The sequence below is a fragment of the Neolamprologus brichardi genome, chromosome 13 (genome assembly GCF_056152115.1).
Source record: "Neolamprologus brichardi isolate AB-2024 chromosome 13, ASM5615211v1, whole genome shotgun sequence".
NCBI classification, from domain to species: domain Eukaryota; kingdom Metazoa; phylum Chordata; class Actinopteri; order Cichliformes; family Cichlidae; genus Neolamprologus; species Neolamprologus brichardi.
The window spans coordinates 20,100,319-20,122,147 of record NC_142116.1 but is presented as its reverse complement, the minus strand read 5'-3'; the positions used below and the strand labels follow the sequence as shown (position 1 = coordinate 20,122,147).

The 21,829-nt window shown below is 43.7% G+C and overlaps 1 protein-coding gene across 3 annotated transcripts in view; it reads left to right on the top strand.

Annotated features, from left to right (window-relative positions):
• Positions 1–21,829, top strand: part of unc5b (unc-5 netrin receptor B) — a 53,159-nt gene that overhangs the window by 18,035 nt on the left and 13,295 nt on the right. For all 3 annotated transcript variants that reach the window (XM_006800846.3, XM_006800845.3, XM_006800844.3), the window contains exons 2-7: positions 16,027–16,257; positions 16,567–16,710; positions 17,107–17,210; positions 19,349–19,529; positions 20,210–20,377; positions 21,321–21,485. In XM_006800846.3, coding sequence (XP_006800909.1) covers positions 16,027–16,257; positions 16,567–16,710; positions 17,107–17,210; positions 19,349–19,529; positions 20,210–20,377; positions 21,321–21,485 — 993 coding nt within the window. The remainder of the gene's footprint in view (positions 1–16,026; positions 16,258–16,566; positions 16,711–17,106; positions 17,211–19,348; positions 19,530–20,209; positions 20,378–21,320; positions 21,486–21,829) is intronic.

Below are 21,829 nucleotides of genomic sequence, written 5' to 3'. Positions count from 1 at the left end.
TATTATACTTTAATCGTGTCATTGCCTTTAACTTTGAGCCGAATTTGAGTTTGAAATTTAAAAAAGCAAAGACAAAATTGGAACACCTGGACAAACAGCCAAACATCTCCAGAACATGGTAAAAATGGTAAATGGCCTGCATTTGTATAGCGCTTTACTAGTCCCTAAGGACCCCAAAGCGCTTTACACTACATTCAGTCATTCACCCATTCACACACACATTCACACACTGGCGATGGCAAGCTACATTGTAGCCACAGCTGCCCTGGGGCGCACTGACAGAGGCGAGGCTGCCGGACACAGGCGCCACCGGGCCCTCTGACCACCACCAGTAGGCAAACAAGGTTAGTATCTTGCCCAAGGATATTTGGCATGCAGCCAGGAGGCAGCCTGGGATCGAACCACCGACCTTCTGATTAGTGGCTGACCTGCTCTGCCACCTGAGCTACAGCCACCCAGAACATCATCCTAGAGCGGTCCATTTTCAGTATCCTACCCAAATCTATACATGTTCACACCTGAAAGCTGCTCAATAAAACACAATCTGATTTGTTGACTGCTGAGCAGCTCCATTTAAGCAATGGGAGGTTAAGGGCCTTGAGAGAGTGAGGTAAGGCCTGCTGTTTTATATTAGCCTCCCACACTTCTCCTGTATGTTCAGGTACTAAAGCATATTCTTAAAACCTTAGACCATCACTGTCCCAGTCATTTTCAGGGGACAGCAGTACTAGTGTTTCAGGTTACTCCCCTTCTTTGGTCCACACCTAAATATTGGATTGTTTTTTGAAAATTGTATGTTGCACAGAGGTTGGATAATCTATGAATGTTTCCTCTGTGCAACAACAAAGGATTCATTAAATCAATTATCATGAAATACTGCACTTACATATGACTCCCGGTGGCACACCTAGAGCCCTTTTTCACTTTGAGAGAGATATTTCAACAACTATCGGAACGATCTGTTCTAATGCTGAAAAACTGAAGGTATGAAATAGATATTATTGCCTACATTAAAAAATCAATGTGTTAAATTTGTCACTGTAGGTACTTATTGGCATTTAGCTCTAAAAAGCAACTTGTGAAGCCTGTGAGTACATGTAATACTAAAGTATTACACAGTCAAGATGGCAAATTAAGATACAAATATATATTGATTTTTTTAGCGAGTTGCTCACCAAACTATGAGAAATTTAACACTAATGACTGAAAAAGGATCTGCCACTGTTAGCTAGCTAGCTAGCGAGTATGGTGACCACTGAGGGGGGGAGGGGGGGAAGCGAACACATGGAGTGTCTGTCACAATAAGTGCTGCTTCAAACCAATTAGCTTGAAGTGGAAGTGGGTTATAAAGGTCTCCCAACATCAAGTTTGCACCTGTGCAGGATTACTGCCACTAACAGTGAATCTGCAGCACCTTTTTCTTGTTTTTCTTTATAAACAAAACTAGTAAAAAGAAAAGAGTGAGAGACTGCTATAAGTACACCATCAAGGTGTACTTCATATAGCCACACTTATTCACTCATGCACTAAAAATAATGCATAAGTGTTACAGTATCTAATTTGAGACATAGCAAGTATTGTAAAATGTTGTAAATTGAGAACCCGCTGTAAACAGCTCATTATCACAGTCAGTTTAGTTTTTCTTTTCTGAACTTCCAGAAAAAGTCAGAAAAAAGCTTTTTGCTGACTTTTTGACTTCCACGTGAGTCGGGGTTTGTGGGATTATGCGACTTTGCTTGCCCGCTTGGTTTGACCCAGGCTAGGAGTAGGACACACAGTCAGGCCAAAGCACTTGGCCGCTGCAGGGGGGCAACAGAAGGAGGAGGGACGGACAGAAGAAGGAGAAGCCGCGGAAATCGGGCCTGAGTCTCTCGTCATTATTGTTACAGTGTCACACACTCTGGCCACTCAGTGTCACCATCAGTCTGCGCTGGCCCTGGGCGTCTGGCGGGTGACACTCTGCCTCTTCTTCAATCCGTTCGTCTTTCCCTATTTCAGCTTTTCATCACATGCACAAGCAAGTTTTCTCTCTCATTCACAGCCGCCTACTTTATTTGTCTATGCCAAGGGGATTTTTGTCATCCTCTCCCCATCACTGCTCTCTATCACCGCCATCCCTGCCAGTCCAGTCATACAGTACAGGTCCTGGCTCGAGGCTGCGCGATGCCCTCTTTTTCGCTCCATCCCAGTCCCCACCCAGTCTTTGGGTCAAGGACGCGTGTGCAGCTGCAAAGAAGAGCAGAGACAAAAAAACTTTGACATCAGGCAGCAGCCACAGCCTCATGAATGATTGATGTGCGAATGCTGACTCATCACACTTGGGAAAGAACCAATATTTTGACCTGAAACATAACAAGATTTAGATTCGTGGAGGAGAGCAGAGACGCGTGCGCACAGGCTGCCCAGGATGCACCAATGTTCCGTTTTCCCTTCGCTGCGATGCAGAGTTATCAGTTCTCACTGTTTCACAATCTGTTAGCAGCAGAGATTGCCAGATATAGAAAAGTTGGCCTGGCCAAAAGTGATAGTCTGTGAGATGCTTCTGCTTTAGTTCTTACTTTTATGTGTGCTGGTGCTGCACTGCGCTGAGATTGCCCGGCAGTCAAATGGTATGGTGTGTTTTTCCCTTCCTATCTTGACCTGCACATTTCCTTGTGAAGTCTGGCTTCCTCTGGGCTTACAATTTTTCTTGCTTGCTTGTTGGGTTTAAAGAAAGAAAAAAAAAAACTAAAAGTAGCACAATAACTACAGTAGAAATACAAAATGGACATGTGTGTCTGTGTGTGTTTCTTTTTTTTTTTTAAGTTAACAAATATGCAGAGGAAATATACCTTTAGTTGAGCAAAGAAACTAGTTCCTCTAGTTTTTTTGTCTTCTGGCCTGATTTGAGCGACTGGGTCAGAGTTAAGGCGGGCAGGGAAATGTATCTTGAGAGAATGATGAAGCGGGGCATAAAGGGAATGAAGGGAAAAGATCAAAAGGATAAAACAACCATTAGCTTCACGCGCAAGACTACTTTCGCTCGCGAGGCCCTGACATTCTGCAGAGTGAGGAGATTGAATCTCATCTCTTAACTCCTGCCTCTCTATCTGTCCTCTTCTGCTATCACCGCATCACCTCTCATCATCTGTATTCTCCAGCACTGATTTTCTGCCTATTAGTGCCCCACTCTTTACTACGCCTCACCTACTTCCTGGTCTCCCCGTGTAATCTGTGTTTTTCACTTTAACATCTAGTCTAAGCCAAGCTTGTTTTTCAATCATGTTATCCAAGCTCTTCATTTAAACAGCAATTTGATCCCTAAGTTTGTTTTCTGTGTGCGTTTTGGGAGCGGAGGCCTGTTTTCGTCACCTCAAATATACATTGAACGCTACTTGAACGAGAATTTCATTGGCAACTTTACAAAGCTGCCTCTCACGAGCTTACACGCAGGCGATCCTACAGCATGCTGCTTGTTGTGCACTGCGCATCTAGGGATTTCTCTGATGCAAGGGGACGCAATGAAGGAACAGAGTGACGCCAACCCTGCCGGTGTTTGTGTGGAGTATAATCACGCTTCTACTTTTTAGGTGCTGCTGTTGGGTTTTTGGTTTTTTTTTTCATTTCACTTCGTTTGTCCATGTGTCGCCACCTCTGTCACACTCCCTTTGCAAGTAGTTATTTGCGCGCGAAGATGTCTGTCAGGCACTGTACACGCTGAGGATATCGGCATCTTCTTGTGTCTTCATATAGACCATCTAAAAACCTCTTTTTTCAGGCCGTGAAGGGTCATCGGCGTGACCCGTTGATTTGCTGTCAATCCGGCTCATCTCCTCATCTGTTCATTAGCATGACAGAGAAGCTCTCCTGCCAAAGCAGTTAGTCACAAGAATCAGCCCCTGTCACAACACATTACAACAGCAGGCTTCTCTAATAGCGCTGGCAGTCGTGGCAACCATAGCCAATGCTCAGTGCATGTACACACCCTTGCACACACACTCACACCAATCAAGAGTTGCTCTCGATCTGCACCCAGGGAGTGTTTCTGTATCTCTCTCCATCGTTTTCTACCTCGCTCTTTCCATCCACATGTTCTCCCTCCTTCCTTCCTTCCTTCTTTCCTTTCTTCCTTTCCCTGATGCTTGGCTACCCATTTACAGCCTGCCATTAATCTCCCTCTTTCTCCCCTCCTCCTCCTCACCCTTTCCCTCCATCATTGCCTTACATTAGCGAGGTTACCTGTACTTACCATCCATCTCTCCCATTTTCTCGTCCTTTTCCTAAGTTCTCTCCCTCACTGGCTCTATTTCTGTCACCCTTCTTTCTGCTCCGTGTCTTCATAATGCTCCAAGAGATAGGGACTTTTCATTTTTCATCCATCCATCTTTCCCCTGTGATGTTTTAGTTTACTCTTGCTCTCTTCCCACAACTCGATAAGCCCCCTAACACTCTCCTCTCCCTTCATTATCACCTGCTCGGAGTGTCTGGTGTGATTTGTACAGGAAGTTTGATCCGTCCGTCTTTCTCCCTCTCCGGGGAGTTGAGTTGTCATATCAAATAATAAAAGAACCGCATATGTTTTGACGTAATTTGCCGACTCGTCTCACCATCGCAGGTCTCACTCCTTGACGTAGCGCATGGTAACGTGGCAGGACCCTAAGACAAAATCAGAAACATGAGCTGAATTTAAATTTTTCAAACAGAGCACAAATTTTAAAGTGCACAAAGTGTAGAAGATGGCCATTCTGATCATTTACTTGAGGCCAAATGAAAGAGCAGCGAGGACCCAGACTGCAGCTCTGTGCACCAATTAAGGGTGTTCTGGTGAAGGACGTGTAATTTGACTGTGTGTGTGTGTCTCCAGTCTAATCTCTGAGTGGGATGGACTTACTGGTTTTGGTGAGGTTCGTGTATGCGTGAGGTCAGGTGGTTATCTCCACCTGTGTGTGTGTGTGTGTGTTTGTGAGAGAAACAAAAGTGGGGTGAGAGAGCAGAGTTTTGCCTTTAAGGCAGAAACTGTCTGTTCTAAAGGAGTGGCCACTGGTATTGACTGGAATTTAAAAGCAACCCTCCTCCCTACACACATTTACACACAAATAGAAGTACGCCTGCTCTACATGTAGTAGTTACTTTCATCAAAAAGTAGCCTTTATGCATTCTGATGCAAAGTTTCATGCTTACATGCATAGTCGAGGGCTTTAAAAATTCATAGAAAATCTTCATAACACGTGGGATTTAATGTCAAAGAGATCTTTAGGAAAAAAATTGAAGGCTGTATGCACTTCATTCATGATGCCACCTCCGCTGTTTGTCCTGTGAGTGGTCTCTAAGCTCCAAGTGTGTGTGTGTGTGTGTGTGTGTGTAAGGAGTAATCAGTTCAAGGAGTTATGAGAGAGGACAGAAGAATGACCCGGTGAGCAAAGGGGGAGGTAGACTGTTGCAGAAGTTGGGAGAGAGGTGGATTAGAGGACAGGAGAGGAGGGTGAGGTGGGGGCACAGACCAGCCAAAGCAGAGAGAAACCAATGCAAGTACAGCGGGATGGAGGGTGAAGCGCCGGTTGGGGAGGGTAGGCAGGATAGGGTGGGTAATTACAGGGGCCCAGAGAGGAGAGGCCTGTAATCAGTCTGCCCTCAGGAAGGAATGCAGCTCATCTTCTCATGTAATTACGGCCATTTAAATGGCTCCGGCTTCCAAACACTCATCCCACTCAACTGCTTACCTATTCACTATACATGCTTGCACACACACGCATACACAGAGACACCGTGAGACAATCAGCGACAGAAACGGACAGATTTTTAGGAAAAACTTCCAAATGGAGGAAACGAGGAGACAGACTGTGGGCAATGTGTGAGCGTGTGTAGCTGCAGAGTTAATAGCCGTGTAGACTGCAGGCCTCTAGAGGAGAGGACTCCATGTGAATACCCACCATGGCAACCAGCCACTCCGGGTAGATTTGCGCAATTCTCATCAAGCAGCTGTGCAGTGGGAGAGTAGGCCAGCAATGGCGCCTTGCACTCAGCTCGTGCACTTGGATCTACACGTGCAGTAGGAAGGGCAAGAGTCGCGTTCTCGTTCGCGTGAGCTTGACCCCCAAGTAACAGTTGTGATGCTGGTCTGTAATTTTGAGAGGACTACAATATTTGTCTCAGCCCTCTCTAACCCCCTGTCTACATCTGCAAAAGTGATTGATAGCACTGTTTGTGTACGCCTGTGTTCCCATGCAGTAGGTGGTCGTCAGGGCATACACAAACAGCACAGAGCCACTTTTTGATGGGCCATGATTAATGAGCTCAGTGGGGGGTGGCGCCCCCTAGCTGTGACAGAGCACACTTTCAGCCATGATGTATCCCCCCCCCCCAGTCCCCGCGTCTATTCAAATGCACCAGTAGCAGCAGTGGGCTCACAGCTACAACACAAGCCCAAATCCTCTTAGCGCTCCCACTCTCACAGTCACACTCACCCACACATCCAAAAACACAGTTGCAGAAGCTCGCTTATAGATAGGGGGGGGGGCACTGTCGGTTACATGCACGGTGAGTAAATATATTCTATAGATTGCTGCAAACACACCCACCATGTCGCTCTTTTACACACACGCTTTGAATATAGTGTGGGTCCATGTGAAACAACCACGTAATTCTCCAGTATTCACCCAGTTATCAGCAAAAACCACCACTGTCTGTCCCTCTTTCATTTTCTCCCTTATTTACCGTCTGTAACCGTGTAGTTAGATAACATGTTTACCTGTGTTTCTGTGCATTTCCCCCCACCAGCATCGCCTCCAAGAGGACTGGTTAAGTATTATTATGACAGGATACGTTTGTGGGAAGAAATGACACAGGAGGCGAGTCCTTTGAAAAAAAAAAAGGGGGGGCAGGTCACGCTTCATTTACAATTAGATGGTTGTAGGGCAACACACCTTGCAGATAAGAGTGTAGGATAACATTCTGTATACAATCAGATCGGTAAATGAGGTCTTTGTTGTGCTGCATGTGTGTGTGTCTGTGTGTGTCTGCATGCATATGTGTTACTATGTCCTCAGGCTTCCTCTCTCTCTCCTGCTGCCACCGGGACATACTGGATGGACAAGCGAAGGATTTCTGTCACTGTGCATCTCCATCACCTGCTCGGCCTTCCTCCTCTGCCAATCTGCTTTTCCTGCCTCCTGTCACCTCACTGTCTCTCTCTCTCGCTCACTCCCAAACACACCTTTTCTTTTCCGCTTACTGCCTCGCACAGATTCTATCTTTCCTGCCCGCTCGCGCACAAGCCTTGCACAGTTAATTAAACTCATGCACTCGTATCTTGATGAAACGATCGGCTTCACACCCCACAGAAATAGCCGCTCTGCAGGTGTCCTCATTAGCATGTTGGAAGCAATCAAAGGTGTGACATTTCCACTGCTATGATGAACTTCCAACAAGTTGCATCTCACACGTTCCTATGACAAATATACAGAAAGGGTGGCAAAGCATTAACAATGTGTATGTTGTCATATTGTCTTCAGCGCCATTCTCAGAAAATGCCGGCATCATCATAAGTTACTTTTACATTAATGTTCCTCGTGGTTCATTGTCAGATTCGTAAAACTGCTGTCACAACTTTTATACAAAACTAAACACGTCTTTATATTTGAAAGCAGTCTAAAAGAGGTTTTAATGTTGGGCAAGTACTCTCACACCAAAGTCCTGTGAAGTAACTTACAAATATAGCAGCTAGCATAGCTAATATGTGAAAAATTACAGCTGAAATCTGTCTTATCATTCATGTTGGAACAATGGAGCAGCAAACTATGGCATATATGGACCTAGTCAGAGGTGTATAGCACAATTCAGAAACTTCTTTTACAAAATGAGCCCATGCTTTTCAAGTTTACAACTTCTGCACAACACATCAGCTGCTGTGGTCACTGTTTGACAATGTCCATGACACTAATATCACTATTACTGTGTTTGTCTAATGCAACATTTATTGTGTATTGTAAATAGCTGATAAAAAGTTAAAATGTAACCAACACTGTGAAAAAGCCCTGTTTCTGTGACAACAACTTACCCAGCTGCCTGATCACCTCAAGAAGAAGCTGTCAACATCTAATGGAAGGTTTCGCAATCATCATCCTTGTATTCAACTTTTTATTCGCTGGCAACAGATGTGCTAAAGTTAGCTGCAGGTCCTTCTGTGAAGGCTTCTAGGCTATCAAATGTGGTCGTCTCTTCAGCTTTTAGATATATTTTGTGGCTGAGGTTCTTTACTCAGGGGGCAGCACAGTGGTTAGCCCTGCTTTTTCCCAAAGACCTTGCAAGAAGGTCAGAGGAAATTCCATCATCGGGTCGGGGCATTTCTGTGTGAGTTTGTATGTTCTCCCTGTGTTTACGTGGGTGCACTCTGGGTACTCTTCCTCGCAAGTCTAAAGATATGCAGTTAGCACAGTCGTAGGAATGAATGTGCATGCGAATGGTTGTCTGTCTCTCTGTTAGATAGCCCCATGTCAGCTGGGATAGGCTCCCCGAAGTAAAGTTTAGTGAGCAGGAAAATATATAAGCAGATTTATGTGTTTTGTGTTCTTTAAAAAGCTTTTAATTGGTCAATATTTGACAAAAAAAATAGTATTTTCAGTCTCTACTAGCTAATTGTTTAACAAAAGAAAGGTGGCAGTTCCACTTTTAACAGAGCAGACTGTAGAGATTCTTTAAAAAGACTGAAGCTAATTTCACAAATTACAATATGTAACTGGTTTCTTTTTCTTTTCTTTCTTTCTTTTTTTTTTTTTTTTACCAACTTTAGAGTATTTCAGTATGCAAATTGCAAGAAATTACTCTCTCTTGCATGACTGAGGCACTCTTGCGTTCACAAAATCACATAACCTACAAACACCTCCCGTAGTGCTTTAAAACACATATAGATTTTCTGCTATAGTATTCTGCCGGGATGACAAACACTCACGAATGCTTGCAAGGTGAAAGCAATACCAGCCGCGCTGTCGCCGCTAGTAATCATGAAGCACATGAAGGGGAGTTTGTGTGCCTGCTGGTGCGAGAGAGGAAGTCTGTTAGTTAGAGAGTCACCATGGTGAGTACAAAGAAGCGGGCTGCAGAGACATGTGACGCCGCTGCAGGTTCACATCTTGGTGGCAGTATCAAAATACCCAAACAAGAGCTTTCAAGGCCAACATTTGGAAGACTTGATGAGAGAGCACACAGAGTTGGTGCTGTGGTGCTCTTAGCAGGAAATCTAATTCTGCTTCCTGCCTCCTGACGACTCACAGCAATGGTGATGAAATGAAAATAATGGCACTGTTAGCACTGGTGAATTAATGACATTTCCTATTAAAAGATGACCAATTTTGCCCCCTGTCTGTGCTCAAAAGGGCTGCTTATGTTGTAAGCGTTTCTGTGAGTGTGTGCGTGTTCGGTCAGATGGGTGAACCGCATGACTCCTCACACTCCGTCTGCCTTTGTTGATGTGAGAAGCGATGCTGTGTCGCTCCAACCTGTACTCATGTCGCCTTGTGCCCCGCTTGACGCCAAAATACACACACACTGTGACTGCCCCACTCACACGTGCAGTGATTCTCCATCAGATCCTTCTAAGTCTCCACACATGCTTCTTTCCAGTCTTCACATCTCTTCACTTTATCTTTTTTTACCTCCTCCCTGGTTTCTTCTCTCTCCTCTTGTACCATTTTTTTTCAAGCTGATGAGGATGAGGTCAGGCTGAATATCAATCACTCAATGTAATTGTCCTTTAAGGAAGGCAAGGAGAGACTGTCTTCCTCCATCAATCTCCGTCTCTTTCGACCTGCCTCTGTGTAGTGTGTGCAACTCGTACCCCGGGGCTTCCTCTCAAGAATGATGATAATGAGGTGGATAGGGTGAGGATGATGTATAACGTCAATGTTGCATAATGGCTGTTGATCACTGTATTAATTGGCCTTGTTTTCTTAGTCATAAGCAGTGTTGTCACATTTGACCGTCTGTCCTCACAGCTGTTTGACCTCAGTGGGCTGAGTAGAACCGGACAGTGAAAATATGCAATATGTTTTAACATTCTGCCACTTTCATATTTTTACATATGCCATTTTGCAGTGGCTGATTCCTCTTACAGTAGTATATAGATAATAAAAAACTATGTTGTCATAAAAAGGAAATAAAACAAGACAACACCACCAAAACAATAAACAGGAATAGTACTTATGGAGTACTTCTCTGCTCTTACTGAGCACTTAAAGCCACAATCAGCCATTCACACGCACACACACGTTCGCACTGCACTTTGTCCTGTGCCTTCGAGTGCTTTTACCGATCACACACGTTGAGTCGGATGCATTGGCGGCAATTTATATCCTGCCTCAGGACACTTCAGCGTGTGCTGTGGATCAAACCGCTGACCTTTCAACGAGCAGGTGATCAGCTCTGCCTCCTGGGCCACAGCGACCCCTACTCTTAGGCTCTGTTAACAAAACCTGTAATATTTTGTACGGGGCTATGAAGTCGGTCCTTAACAGGCTGCCTGTTGTGCTTTTCGGTTAGATGTAATGCCACTTCTTGTTCCCACTGTTTGTAATCAAAGTCAACATCTGGCTCGTTAGTGTTAATGTTTCCACAGCAGAGCTGTGAAGTGCTGCCTTGAGACAAATTCTTCCAAACTCTGTGCCACAAATGAAGCCGTGGCTGGGAGAAAAAACACCTGTTAGCCTTGAGTATCTTTGCCTCACCTGTTTCCCTGAGATTGTGTGCGTAGGGTCTGATCTCCGCCTCCAATCAAAGCCAAGCAGAGTGACCAGAAGTGACAGCAAAACGAGTCAGATTATTTAAAACTGATAAACTTTTAAACACCATACGCAGCTCCTGTCCAAGTTGCTTTTGGTCCTATCTGGTCCTATGTTTGCCTCGCTGAAGAGATTTAGCTTCAGAACAAATAAATCGTGTCTTATATTAATGTTTTGCATCAAATGTTTTGGAGAATGAGTAACAAGGGGCCCATTTCTTACAGGTTCCTTCTCCATATGCTGCCTGGTGGCCAATAATAAAACACATTCAAACACGCTGAAAAGCCACAGCGGGTATTTTTGTCGGTTTACCGGTTTAGCAGCATTTGAAAAATTCATATCATGCATAAAATTACTGGCTGGTGTGCTGCTGCATCCAGTACAGCACCCAGCACTGGGGTTGGTTGTGCTTCGTAGTTGGGCCCATGTTTTCTTTGCATGTGTATTTTTCAAATAAAGTAAGATGTCATTTGAAGTTGAATGGACACAGCAAAGTGCTTTGAATCCAGGAGGCAAGAGGGAAGGAAGACTGGAGTCAGGGGAGGGCAAGAAGGAAAGCACTGCCACGTCATATTCTCTAATGGAAAGCAGAGGCAAGGCGGTGGGATGCTGCACCTTCATGATCTTGCAAACTTCATGATCTTGCCAAACACAACTTAACCCCGTCTCGTTTGTAGTATTTCTCTGTCGCTCGACCTCTTCAAACTACTCTTCCTCCTGTGCTTTATTCTCTCATGCTTGCTTTTCCCCTACTTCTGAGTGCAGTGTTGGGATAGTGAGGGCACTGAAGGGGACAGTAATGACTAACTCTGTAAAGGTAATGATAAAGTACAGACGCTTTAGACTCCACTCTGGCTAGAGGCGCTGGGGCTAAGAAAATTACAGTCATTCATGTGTGTGTGTGTGTGTGTGTGTGTGTGAGAGAGAGAGAGAGACAGAGAGACAGAGAGAGAATGAGGAGCAAAAGAAAAGAGAGGGCAGAGAGAACAACAGAGAGTTTCACAGGCTTAGACAAAGACAGACATTGCTGTGATTCATTTCCCTTGCCAGTTATAATAGCTGTACAGTGTGTGTGAATTTGTGTGTGTGTGCGCGTGCCTTATTGTCTCTCTGCTCACCAATTGGCTTTGAGTGTCTCTTGACCTGTCTTTGGCCAGCTCTCTTGTCTTCCCATCCTGTCACCCCTGTCCAGACGCCCTCTGTCTTTCTCCCACGCAGTCCTGCCTTGAAGTGACCACTGTCACTTCAACTCTCCGTTACGGCGAACTGAAGCTCTGCACTTCACCACACAGTCAAACGTGAAGGAGGGGACTCCTTCATTTGCAGATGAGTTCAGCATGCATGAATAAGAGTGGTTGAGAATGCTCCGTATAACTATAGGTTGTCATCTAGTGTCTGGGTCTACTTGTGCCTATGTGTTCACACAATTGTGTGCTCTAGAAAGGAATACCCAGAAGCCTGTGTTTGCTGTCTAGCTGTCTGCTGTCTGTCATTACAGTAATAAAAGACTTGCTGTGCTGCACGGTAAGGAGTTCGTGTCTTTAAGGCTCCTCCATTCCGCACAAATTGCCAGCTGCTGAGCTCTGATGGATGTTTGTATGGTGGCCCAAAAACACAGGTTCTACTTTAAACCCCTAGCTCCATTATCCCAGACAGAGATGCAGGGGAGAAAAGAGGCTGTCTGTCTGTCCGTCTCCTTCCTCTGTCATCTAAAAGTGTTTTAATTAAACTGTGCCTCTCTGCAGGCCTGAGAGCACACACGCGCGCACACACACAGACACGGCACAGAGAGGGACGTATATCCAAATACGCAGTGCTCTCCTTCCATTCTGTCTCCGGCTGAACCGCCGCCTCTCTTTTGTTTGTCTTTCTTTTTCTGCCTTTCCTCCTTCTCTCTCCGTGCCCCCTCTCATCGCGCCTGAAGAGTGACAGGCTGTGTTTTCAGCCGATGTTTGAACACAGAGCGATCAATGCCGGACAAAGGGAAAAGAGCGGGGGAGTGGGGCGGGGAGGGGCGACACAATTGGTTATTGACAGAGAATACAAAGTTTGAGGGACTGGAGGCGACAGCTTAGCAGTGAGAGAGGAACCGAGCGAGGGAGAGAGGCATGCCAATGAATGCGATTCATGTTCATGGTTAAGCATCACGTTCTGATGTGTTAACTTCCATTATTCATAATTGTTTGTGTTTACCTGCTGGTATCCTCAGCATTGTGCATGCTTAATTGAGCGTATATAAGTGACGTAAAAGTGCGAACACCTGCTCTAAGGAGCAAGTGGGTGTTTGTTCCTGTGTTTCTATTTGTTTCGCTGTATTCCTCGGAAACTCCTTGAGGATCGCCCTTGGCATTAAAAAAAAAGTCTAGTATGATGAAGCCACTCTCGTTGAACTAAAGTAAAATTTAGTTTTAAGGTGTCCATCACTGACACAAATATTGCACTGGTGGCTAGCTGGATCGTTTACGATGCATTAATGCTCAGTGAAACAGAAAAAAAGTATTTGAAAACCTTTATTGATCACGTTGAGCTCATCATCACCGTCAGCATTTCTGCTTTTACTGTACACTGCCGAGGACTGGGTGGGTTAAAAGGTGAGGGTTCAGTTTAAGGTCACAGGTGATTGCAGTGACTGGAACAAGGAAGTGTTTGCGTGGGCGAGAGAAAAGAGTCAAAAACAAGACGCTCCAAAACAGCGATCTATCCTGGATCCTTGAGCAGCTGATGCATTTCTTGTCTCTGGCTAGCCCGCAGTTGTTGGTAATTCTACTTTTACCTCAGCTAGACCCTTTATAGTCATATAGTTTTGACTTTACTTGAAGATGGTACAGCCTCCTGAATACCATAAATCCTCGTTGGCCTTGGTTTCAATCCTGCTACAATTTTTCTCTCCTGCTTCCTCTGCGAGCTCTGCGCTCTGCTTTGCTTTCCCTAATGTCTCAGACAGAATCTGTCAAGGGGAACAGTGGGATGAGAGTGGGCAAGTGTTCACTTTCCTAAAATAGGAGATGGTATCTTTCTAAGTACTTTCTCTTGTTCCCTGGTTGTAGAATACCTGATCAGGTTGAGGCTTGATACATTTTGAAAACTGAACACTGCAAATCTGCCTTGTTTAAATCTCGTAGTTTAAAAGCAGCTGAATTTGCTCACGCATCTCTCTCTCTCTCTTTTGTTTTAGCCATTCTGAATATAGAGGATGAGATTTGAGAACTGCAAGGCTGTAAGGCTGTAGCGTAGGAAAAGCAGTTTCCAGTGAGCGGCTCCCACATATGTGAATTCATCTGTAGGCATGCATGTGAAGTGAAGACAGCGCACCGAGTTCGATATGCCTTTAGCTTTTGGATTATCCTGACTGGAGAAAATGTAAATCTTCTTCACGTTAATGCTCATTGAATCCACATCATTTTTACAACCAGGTAAAAACAAGTTTTCTGCTGTAAAGTCAGGCACATTAAAATTTATAAGAACCTGTATTCCTCAAAAATGCAAGGGATGGGACCACTATGATAGAGTGGGGCAAAATTAAAGGAAAACCTGGACTCCTCATCTCTACAATGAGGGGATCCAGTGGCTGTTATGCCATGAGGGTCATTTTCCTGCTTCAATTCAGGTCAAATTATCCCCTTATAGAGAAGGGTCGCTGCAAATCAGTATAAATTGTCATCTTTAGGCTATGACTAGTCATTTTTAGACTGATAGTAGTGGTCTGTTCCAAAATGACAGTGCTACAGAGGCCCTGAGAGGTCAAACACACTGCAACTTAAGAAAACACAAGCAAATAGTAAAACACTTTAAATGAATGCAAAACAGACAATGGAAGTAAAAAATGTAATTGAAAAAACTCTGAAGAAGCACTATATAAGACCCAGTCCATTTACCATTGTGATTATTATCATGCAATGAGAACACACATTCCCTGCAGCTTTTTCATCCTTACAAAAGTCTCAGTTTCTGTCACTTTTGCAGCTTTTATTGTCACATTATTGTCTTCCCCAAATCACTGCCATTCTGTTTTTTTGAGCGTTTGCAGAGTTTTTCTACTTGCTGGTGGTTCTTAAATTGCAGTGTGTCTGACCTCCCAGGGGCTCTCATCTAAAGGGGTCTTTGAACGTTTTGGTGAGAGTTAAGCTGACGTGAATCATCAACAAAATACTAAATGAGCGACTATATTTTGGGAAAATGTTTGAGGCACTTGTAGCTCAAATGCCAAAATGCACCGAAGCTGTTCAGTGTCCCAACAGTTTTTTTTTGTTTTGCCTTTCATTTGTCTGCTGTGTGCAGCTGTTCAACAAAACAGAGAGAACATTTGGAGCACATGCTGACCCATTGCAGCTTTCAAAGTATGCCTACACTTTTTATGTATGTGCTACTTTTGTGCTAACTTTTCATGTTCAAAGCAGACCCTTATATCCTTGCCGTGCTGTCACACGGTCTTTTCCAGTCCACCTGTGCACCTACACACTCGTGCACACAAGGATACAGTTCATGCAATAAATATATGAGTTGCAGCACGGTTTATTTTTATACATTATTGTAATATTCTTGAAGCTGTCCAGGCCATTTTATTTATTTTGACTACTGTCACAACTTTTCCTATTTATCTGTATAGCACGCATTTTGTCATGCATTATCAGTCCATATACACAAATCTGTCTTCTGCAATAAACATCATTGATATACTGCTTGGGATCTACTCATCATCATTAGAGTACCGTGTCTGACAAAAGAGGTCAAAAAGACTGTGTCCTTCCTGCCAGGAAAAGCTTTTGACAGCTTTTCCAAGACGGACGTGTCACATCGAAAATGTCATGGGATAATGTGCGATCAACAGGACTGACCCGCAGAAGGTCAGCGGCTCTCTGCTCCAGCTGAGAAGCACAGACTCTTCCAGAGAAACTAGAGAGTAGGGGGTCTGCCTTTCCAGATTGCTGGTTATACAGGGAGGCAAAAATGTCACTGTACTCCTTCCATGACAGTACAAACTGTCAGCACCTTAACTGTCTTCTTGAAATGCACTTACAGAGTGGCTTTCCCCCGAAGCTTTAGAGGGGCACACAAAATAAGCTGTCATACAGACATTTTCTCCCTTTCGATGTGTGATAGGTTAGTGATATGGACAAATTTGGCATTTTGCTTTTTCCATACCTCCTCGTCAGTGAGGTCAGCGACCAGGAGAAGCCGCAGATTTGCCATAGATCAGATTCACTACACTGGTCTTTTGTCAGGTTGGTAAATCATTTCTACACCCCCCCCCCCCCCTTTTTTTTTTTTTCTCCAGAGAGCAGCGACTACAGCGAGGCCGAGGTTCTTCCTGACTCCTTCCCGTCAGCGCCGGCAGAACCTCTCCCGGAATTCCTGCTAGAACCCGAGGATGCTTTCATAGTGAAGAACCGTCCAGTCCAGCTGCGCTGCCGGGCGTCACCCGCCACCCAAATCTACTTCAAATGTAACGGAGAGTGGGTGAACCAAAACGATCACGTCACTAGAGAGAGTCTGGACCAGATCACAGGTGAAGACCTGCACGCTCACACACTGTAAACACACACACACATACACACACGGTAATGTCACCTTGTATTTTACAGACATAAACATCATCCTCAATTACTAACATCATTTTCAACTACATAATCCATTAGCTCCTATAGGATTTTATGTGCACGTTAACTGCTTTTGGCCTGCAGCCAATGCATTATTTATATGCACTGTGAAAAATGTGCCTCACTAATCTCTCACTCTCCTGCTCTTCCTGTGTCTCTCTTCTCTCTCTCTCTCTCTCTCTCTCTCTCTCTCTCTCTCCCTTTCTCTCTCTGCACAGGCCTGGTGGTGCGGGAGGTGGACATCTCAGTGTCGAGGACCCAGGTGGAGGAGCTGTTCGGACTGGAGGACTACTGGTGCCAGTGTGTGGCCTGGAGCTCAGCTGGCACCACCAAGAGCAGCCGCGCCTACGTTCGCATTGCATGTCAGTATCAAGGCGGCGCGTTTACACATGCCGCACGTATGCGTGTGAGAGACAGAGTGAGAGAGCAAGAGGAAGAGAAACAGCGAAAGGGCAAATGTTTTCAACTTTCTCCTTGTCACACGCGTCAGTTTAAGTATATATGCAAATAAATTGCCGTAACACTCCATCTTGATCCCTGGTGGTAATGTGGGGCGCGGTGTGATTGACACGTCGCATGTTTATGAGAGTCTGGAGTGTGGAAAAATGACACAGTTACTGAGGCTTTTGGGAGCTTTGCCTGGTGTGTGTGTGTTTGCGTGTGACAGGCAGTGTCGCTGAGATAAACTGAGTGTCACTCTCTGCTGTCACAGGGCAGCCTTCACTAACTGCTGACTGTATGTGTGTCGCCCTCTGTAGACTTGAGAAAAAACTTTGAACAGGAGCCTTTGGGGCGGGAGGTGCGTCTTGAGCAGGAGGTGCTGCTGCAGTGTCGCCCCCCAGAGGGCATGCCTGCTGCCGAGGTAAATGATTTTTCTTCCCACCGTCACTCTCATCACCTACAGATGAGGACTGAATTTTTAACCCCCCTATGAAATTTAAAGTCTTTGTCAAAACTTTACCAAGGACTTTTTTTAAAGAGCATAGGGTTTTCAACATTACAGCATTTCTACACATACCAGCTCTCTTTAGAGAGCATAAATTATCTCTATTTGCACACAATAACAGAATTATTTCAGAAAAAAGTGATAAAAGCCAAGATTATTAGCCTCCTGAAAAACTGACCTTTTTATTGAGGCGTATTACAAAACTAAGGGTTATCGTCCAATTTACACACAGCATAAAAACTTCAGCAAAGGGTTTGAGCTGTAACTTGAGAAAGCATCACAGCAAAAACAAAAAAAATCTGTTTAGACTTAAGAAAAAGAATTGTTGATGCTCGCAAAGCAGGAGATGGATTTACAAAGTTATCGCAGCATTTCCAAGTGTCAAGAACTGGAGGGAGAGGTATGATCATGAAATTCAAAGCGAGCCATACAGTACAGAACAAGCCTGACAGAGGCAGGAAGCAAAAGATTTCAAAGCTTCTGGAAAGAAAAGTAGTGAGAGATGAGTCTAAAGACCCCAGAACAACTGCCAAGATACTAGTGAATGATTTAGCGACGTCAGGAACATGAGATGAAACTGGAGCGCTTTAACCGCAGAAGCGCTGCTTATGTTTGGAGAAAGAAAGGAGAGACATGCAACCCAAAGAGCAGTGACCCCATCGTGAAACATGGCGGTGGGAGTATTATGCTTGAGTATGACTGAAAGTAAGAATCTTGACAAGATAGAAGGAATCAGGAAGAAAAATGGATATGTGAAGATTTTGAAAGAAAACTTTCTAAGAGAACTACCTCCAAATGCTCAAAGTGAACGTTACTGACTGACCTGCACAAAACCCTGACTTGAATCTTAATGAAAAAACTGTGGGGTGAACTGAAGGTCCATGCCAGAAGACCATGAAATCTGAACTGCAGGCTGCAGGCTGTTATGCAGCAAAAAGGACGCACAATTGACCATTAGCATCGGGAGAGCTAATCATTTTGACCCTGGTAGATTTTGTGTTTTCTGAATAAAAATCGTATTTATGTGCAAACTAAAATATTATAAGCATCCAAACAAAGACACGCATGTTTGGAAAAGCTGTGTTAAAAAATTCCTTGCTCTGTTTAACGGCACTTTGGAAATACTTTTAAAGAATGAATTTTTCATAGGGGGGCTAATTTGTTCCTCTTCTGTAGCCTTTTCAACACTTTCACACTCGTATTTTTCTTCTTGATTCTGATGAGCAATAAACAGCTCAAATCCTTTTGTGTTGTGTTGTTTTGATTTCAGATTTATGCTGTGCAGTCTGCAACAGCATAAAACAAAAGGAAAGAAAGTAAAGGGCGAGATGCTGACATTTTGACACGCAAAGAAATATGCTTGTGTCATGTTTTAACACCAAGCTAGTCTAACTGTAAAACCTTGTATCTGAATTGCTTATTTTACCCACATTTGTATTGTGAAAGCTGTCTTTTTCTTTTTAGATACCTATTAACCAGGAGGATTTTGACATAAAAAGCACGTTACGTAAATTTCAAAATAAAAGCAAATTGGTTTAATTATAAAATTATACCAATTTTGTTAATGTAATAAGTTAGTTATGGATTTTTGCCCATTAAAAAGGCAAAAAATTAGTCAAAATAAAAGTGAATGAAAGACATTTTTCGAGAGAAGAAACAAATTTGTGTTTTCGCTTGGCAAAAACAATCACATTTTGACTGCGTGTTTGATCAATACTTTGTGTTGTGATGGCTTGATACACTGCAGGTTTACCGTGTTTACTGAATGGCTCTGTGCGTGGTGAGATGACTCATATTTATGCATGCACACCTGCTGATTTTATGTGAAAAAAAATACCTGCCAACATTTGAGTCAAAACTAAAATAACATCGAGCATCTGAGACTGTGAGAGCTAATTTCTTGTTTTCTATATTTACTCATTGTGAGTGTGAAGCACCTGATTTGTAATTTTATTTATTTTTTATGTTGGATAATTATAACTTTCATAACCTTTTTGAGGTTTCCTCATCTTTATTTCAGCGGTATGTGTCGGCCTATTCTTGCTTGTCTCCAGGTTGACTGGCTGAAAAATGAGGACGTCATTGATCCATCGCAGGACTCCAATTTTCTGATCACGATTGATCACGATCTGATCATCAAGCAGGCCAGACTTTCGGACACGGCTAACTATACCTGTGTGGCTCGAAATGTGGTTGCCAAAAGACGCAGCAGCACAGCTACGCTTATCGTTTATGGTACAGAATCATCTGTTTGGTTCTTTGGTTTAGTGATTCAATATGCTGAGCAATAACTGACTGAAAAAAAACAATGAATTATAATTATAGCCCCTCTTGTGTAAATCTTTAATACTCAGTAAACTTTATTAATGGTAGAATTTTTTCAGTAGATGTATATTAGCAGGTAAACGCAGTTAAAAGTTTAAAGTTCTGCTAGTAAACTTTTGATCTTTGGATGCGTTTAGATTATTTTTACTTTTATGATTATTAGAATATCATTACCAACATTACTGTAGACCAAGCAACTCCACTTTCTGCAACCGCAGCAGCCTCTCCCCAGCAGGAGAGTGAACGATGCACACAAGAAATACTTAAATCGAGCACCCACAGCATGCACCAAAAGCACAGCTTTACCCTACAAGCAACATGATCCCAAGCATCCACTGCCATTGTACTGTTTTGAAAAAGCAAATCTCCTATCAGGGCCCTACACAATATCAAGCGTGTTGTTTTAATGTTGCACCTGATTGGTGTAAGTGTGGTAGGCAGATTTCAGTAAATATACCTCAGGAGGTGATCCTGACCATCACTCACTGATATGTATGTTAAATATAATAGCAAGAGTTGATAAAGTGTTAAAAATCATCCACGTATTAACTTTCAGACTGGCTCACTTTGTCTCATTTTGTGCGTCTCAGTGAGCGGAGGTTGGTCTTCTTGGACGGAGTGGTCGGAGTGCAACGCTCGCTGTGGGCGTGGCTGGCAGCGTCGGACACGCAGTTGCACCAATCCGGCCCCTTTGAACGGAGGGGCCTTCTGTGAGGGCCCGCCGGTGCAGAGAGTAACTTGCACCACGCTATGCCCAGGTGAAGACCAGATACTCATTTGTTGATTTCTAAAATGTTCAGACTTTAAGTAAACAAACAGCTGCCAGTTTTGTTCCTCAACTGGAGATAATTTATCTGAAGTGCTCTATTGGGGTGATACGGTACTATGAGGTATTTAAGATAAGATGGGGCGTGATTCATGGAGACCTTGTATCTGAGGAGAAGGAGTTTAATGTCCATTCAGGATTTAACAGTTAAGAGAAGCCAGTATTGGAGAAAAAAGCTCTTCTTTTTGGATCAACCAAAGGCTTTTCAGGGAGCATTTAAAGTGGCCTGACAATAATGAATTAGATGAATTATTGAATTGAAGTAGTTTTTCAGCATCACTCTGAGACAGGATGTTTCTAATTTTAGAGATATTGTGCAAATGCAAGAAAGCAGACCTCAACATTTGTTTAAGATGCTCATTGAAAGACAAATCATGATTTAAAGAAATCCTCCCAGTGTTACTGGATGCCTGATTAATGCAATCGAGTCTAAGTACCTGATTAGACACCAGGCCTAGATCTTTGCTTTCTCCATTCACCATTCAATTTGAATAAACATTGTCTGATCATATTTGAGGTTGTGGTCCCTGTTAGAGAAACCCAGACGGCTGTTTACTCCATCATACCTTTTCCCAAAGAGGACAGAGGAGTGTTTGCTCTTGCGAAAGCCGTGGCTTCACTGTTAAGAGGTGCCTGCACTGGGAACACAGTGCAATGTTGTACAGTCACATAACATCCTGTCTAGACCACCGTAACTCCAAAGCACAGAATGTTGGTTTTTTTTGTGCAAAATTGTTAAATTATGCACTTCGAGCCATTACATATGCATCAGACTGCATTATAACAGCATGCCCAACTCCCCTTTACCCGAAGCGATTAAACTGTTTTGCTGTTGGCTTACTGTAAAGTGACTCACATCTCTGTTTTCATTCCAGTGGATGGAGGATGGACTGAGTGGGCAAAGTGGTCCGCCTGTGGGACAGAGTGCACCCACTGGCGCAGCCGAGAGTGTCAAGCCCCCCCACCCATAAATGGAGGAAAGCACTGCAGTGGCAGCATGATGGAGAGCAAGAACTGCACTGAGGGGTTATGTGCAAGAAGTAAGTGTCCAATATGTTGGAACTGGATGTTAAACATCAAAGCTGGGTAAATATTTGGCTTATGTATATATATGTGTATTTCTTCATGTATGTAATGTAACCTCTCTCTCCCCCTGCCTTTTAATAGAGACCGCCATCTGTTGAATTCACTCACTGATGCTTATAGTTGATAGAAGATGGTGTTATTGATGTATCCATAGGGGTCATTTCCCTAACAGCATAATTTCTCCTTCGGGCGGTTGTTGAATTGATCTCGCAGGCGGCGATTTCTTTGCTCACACTTTTATAAGACGTATTGTATTTCAAAGCTATTTTGTAAGGAACTGTATTCCCGAGGCGTTGAG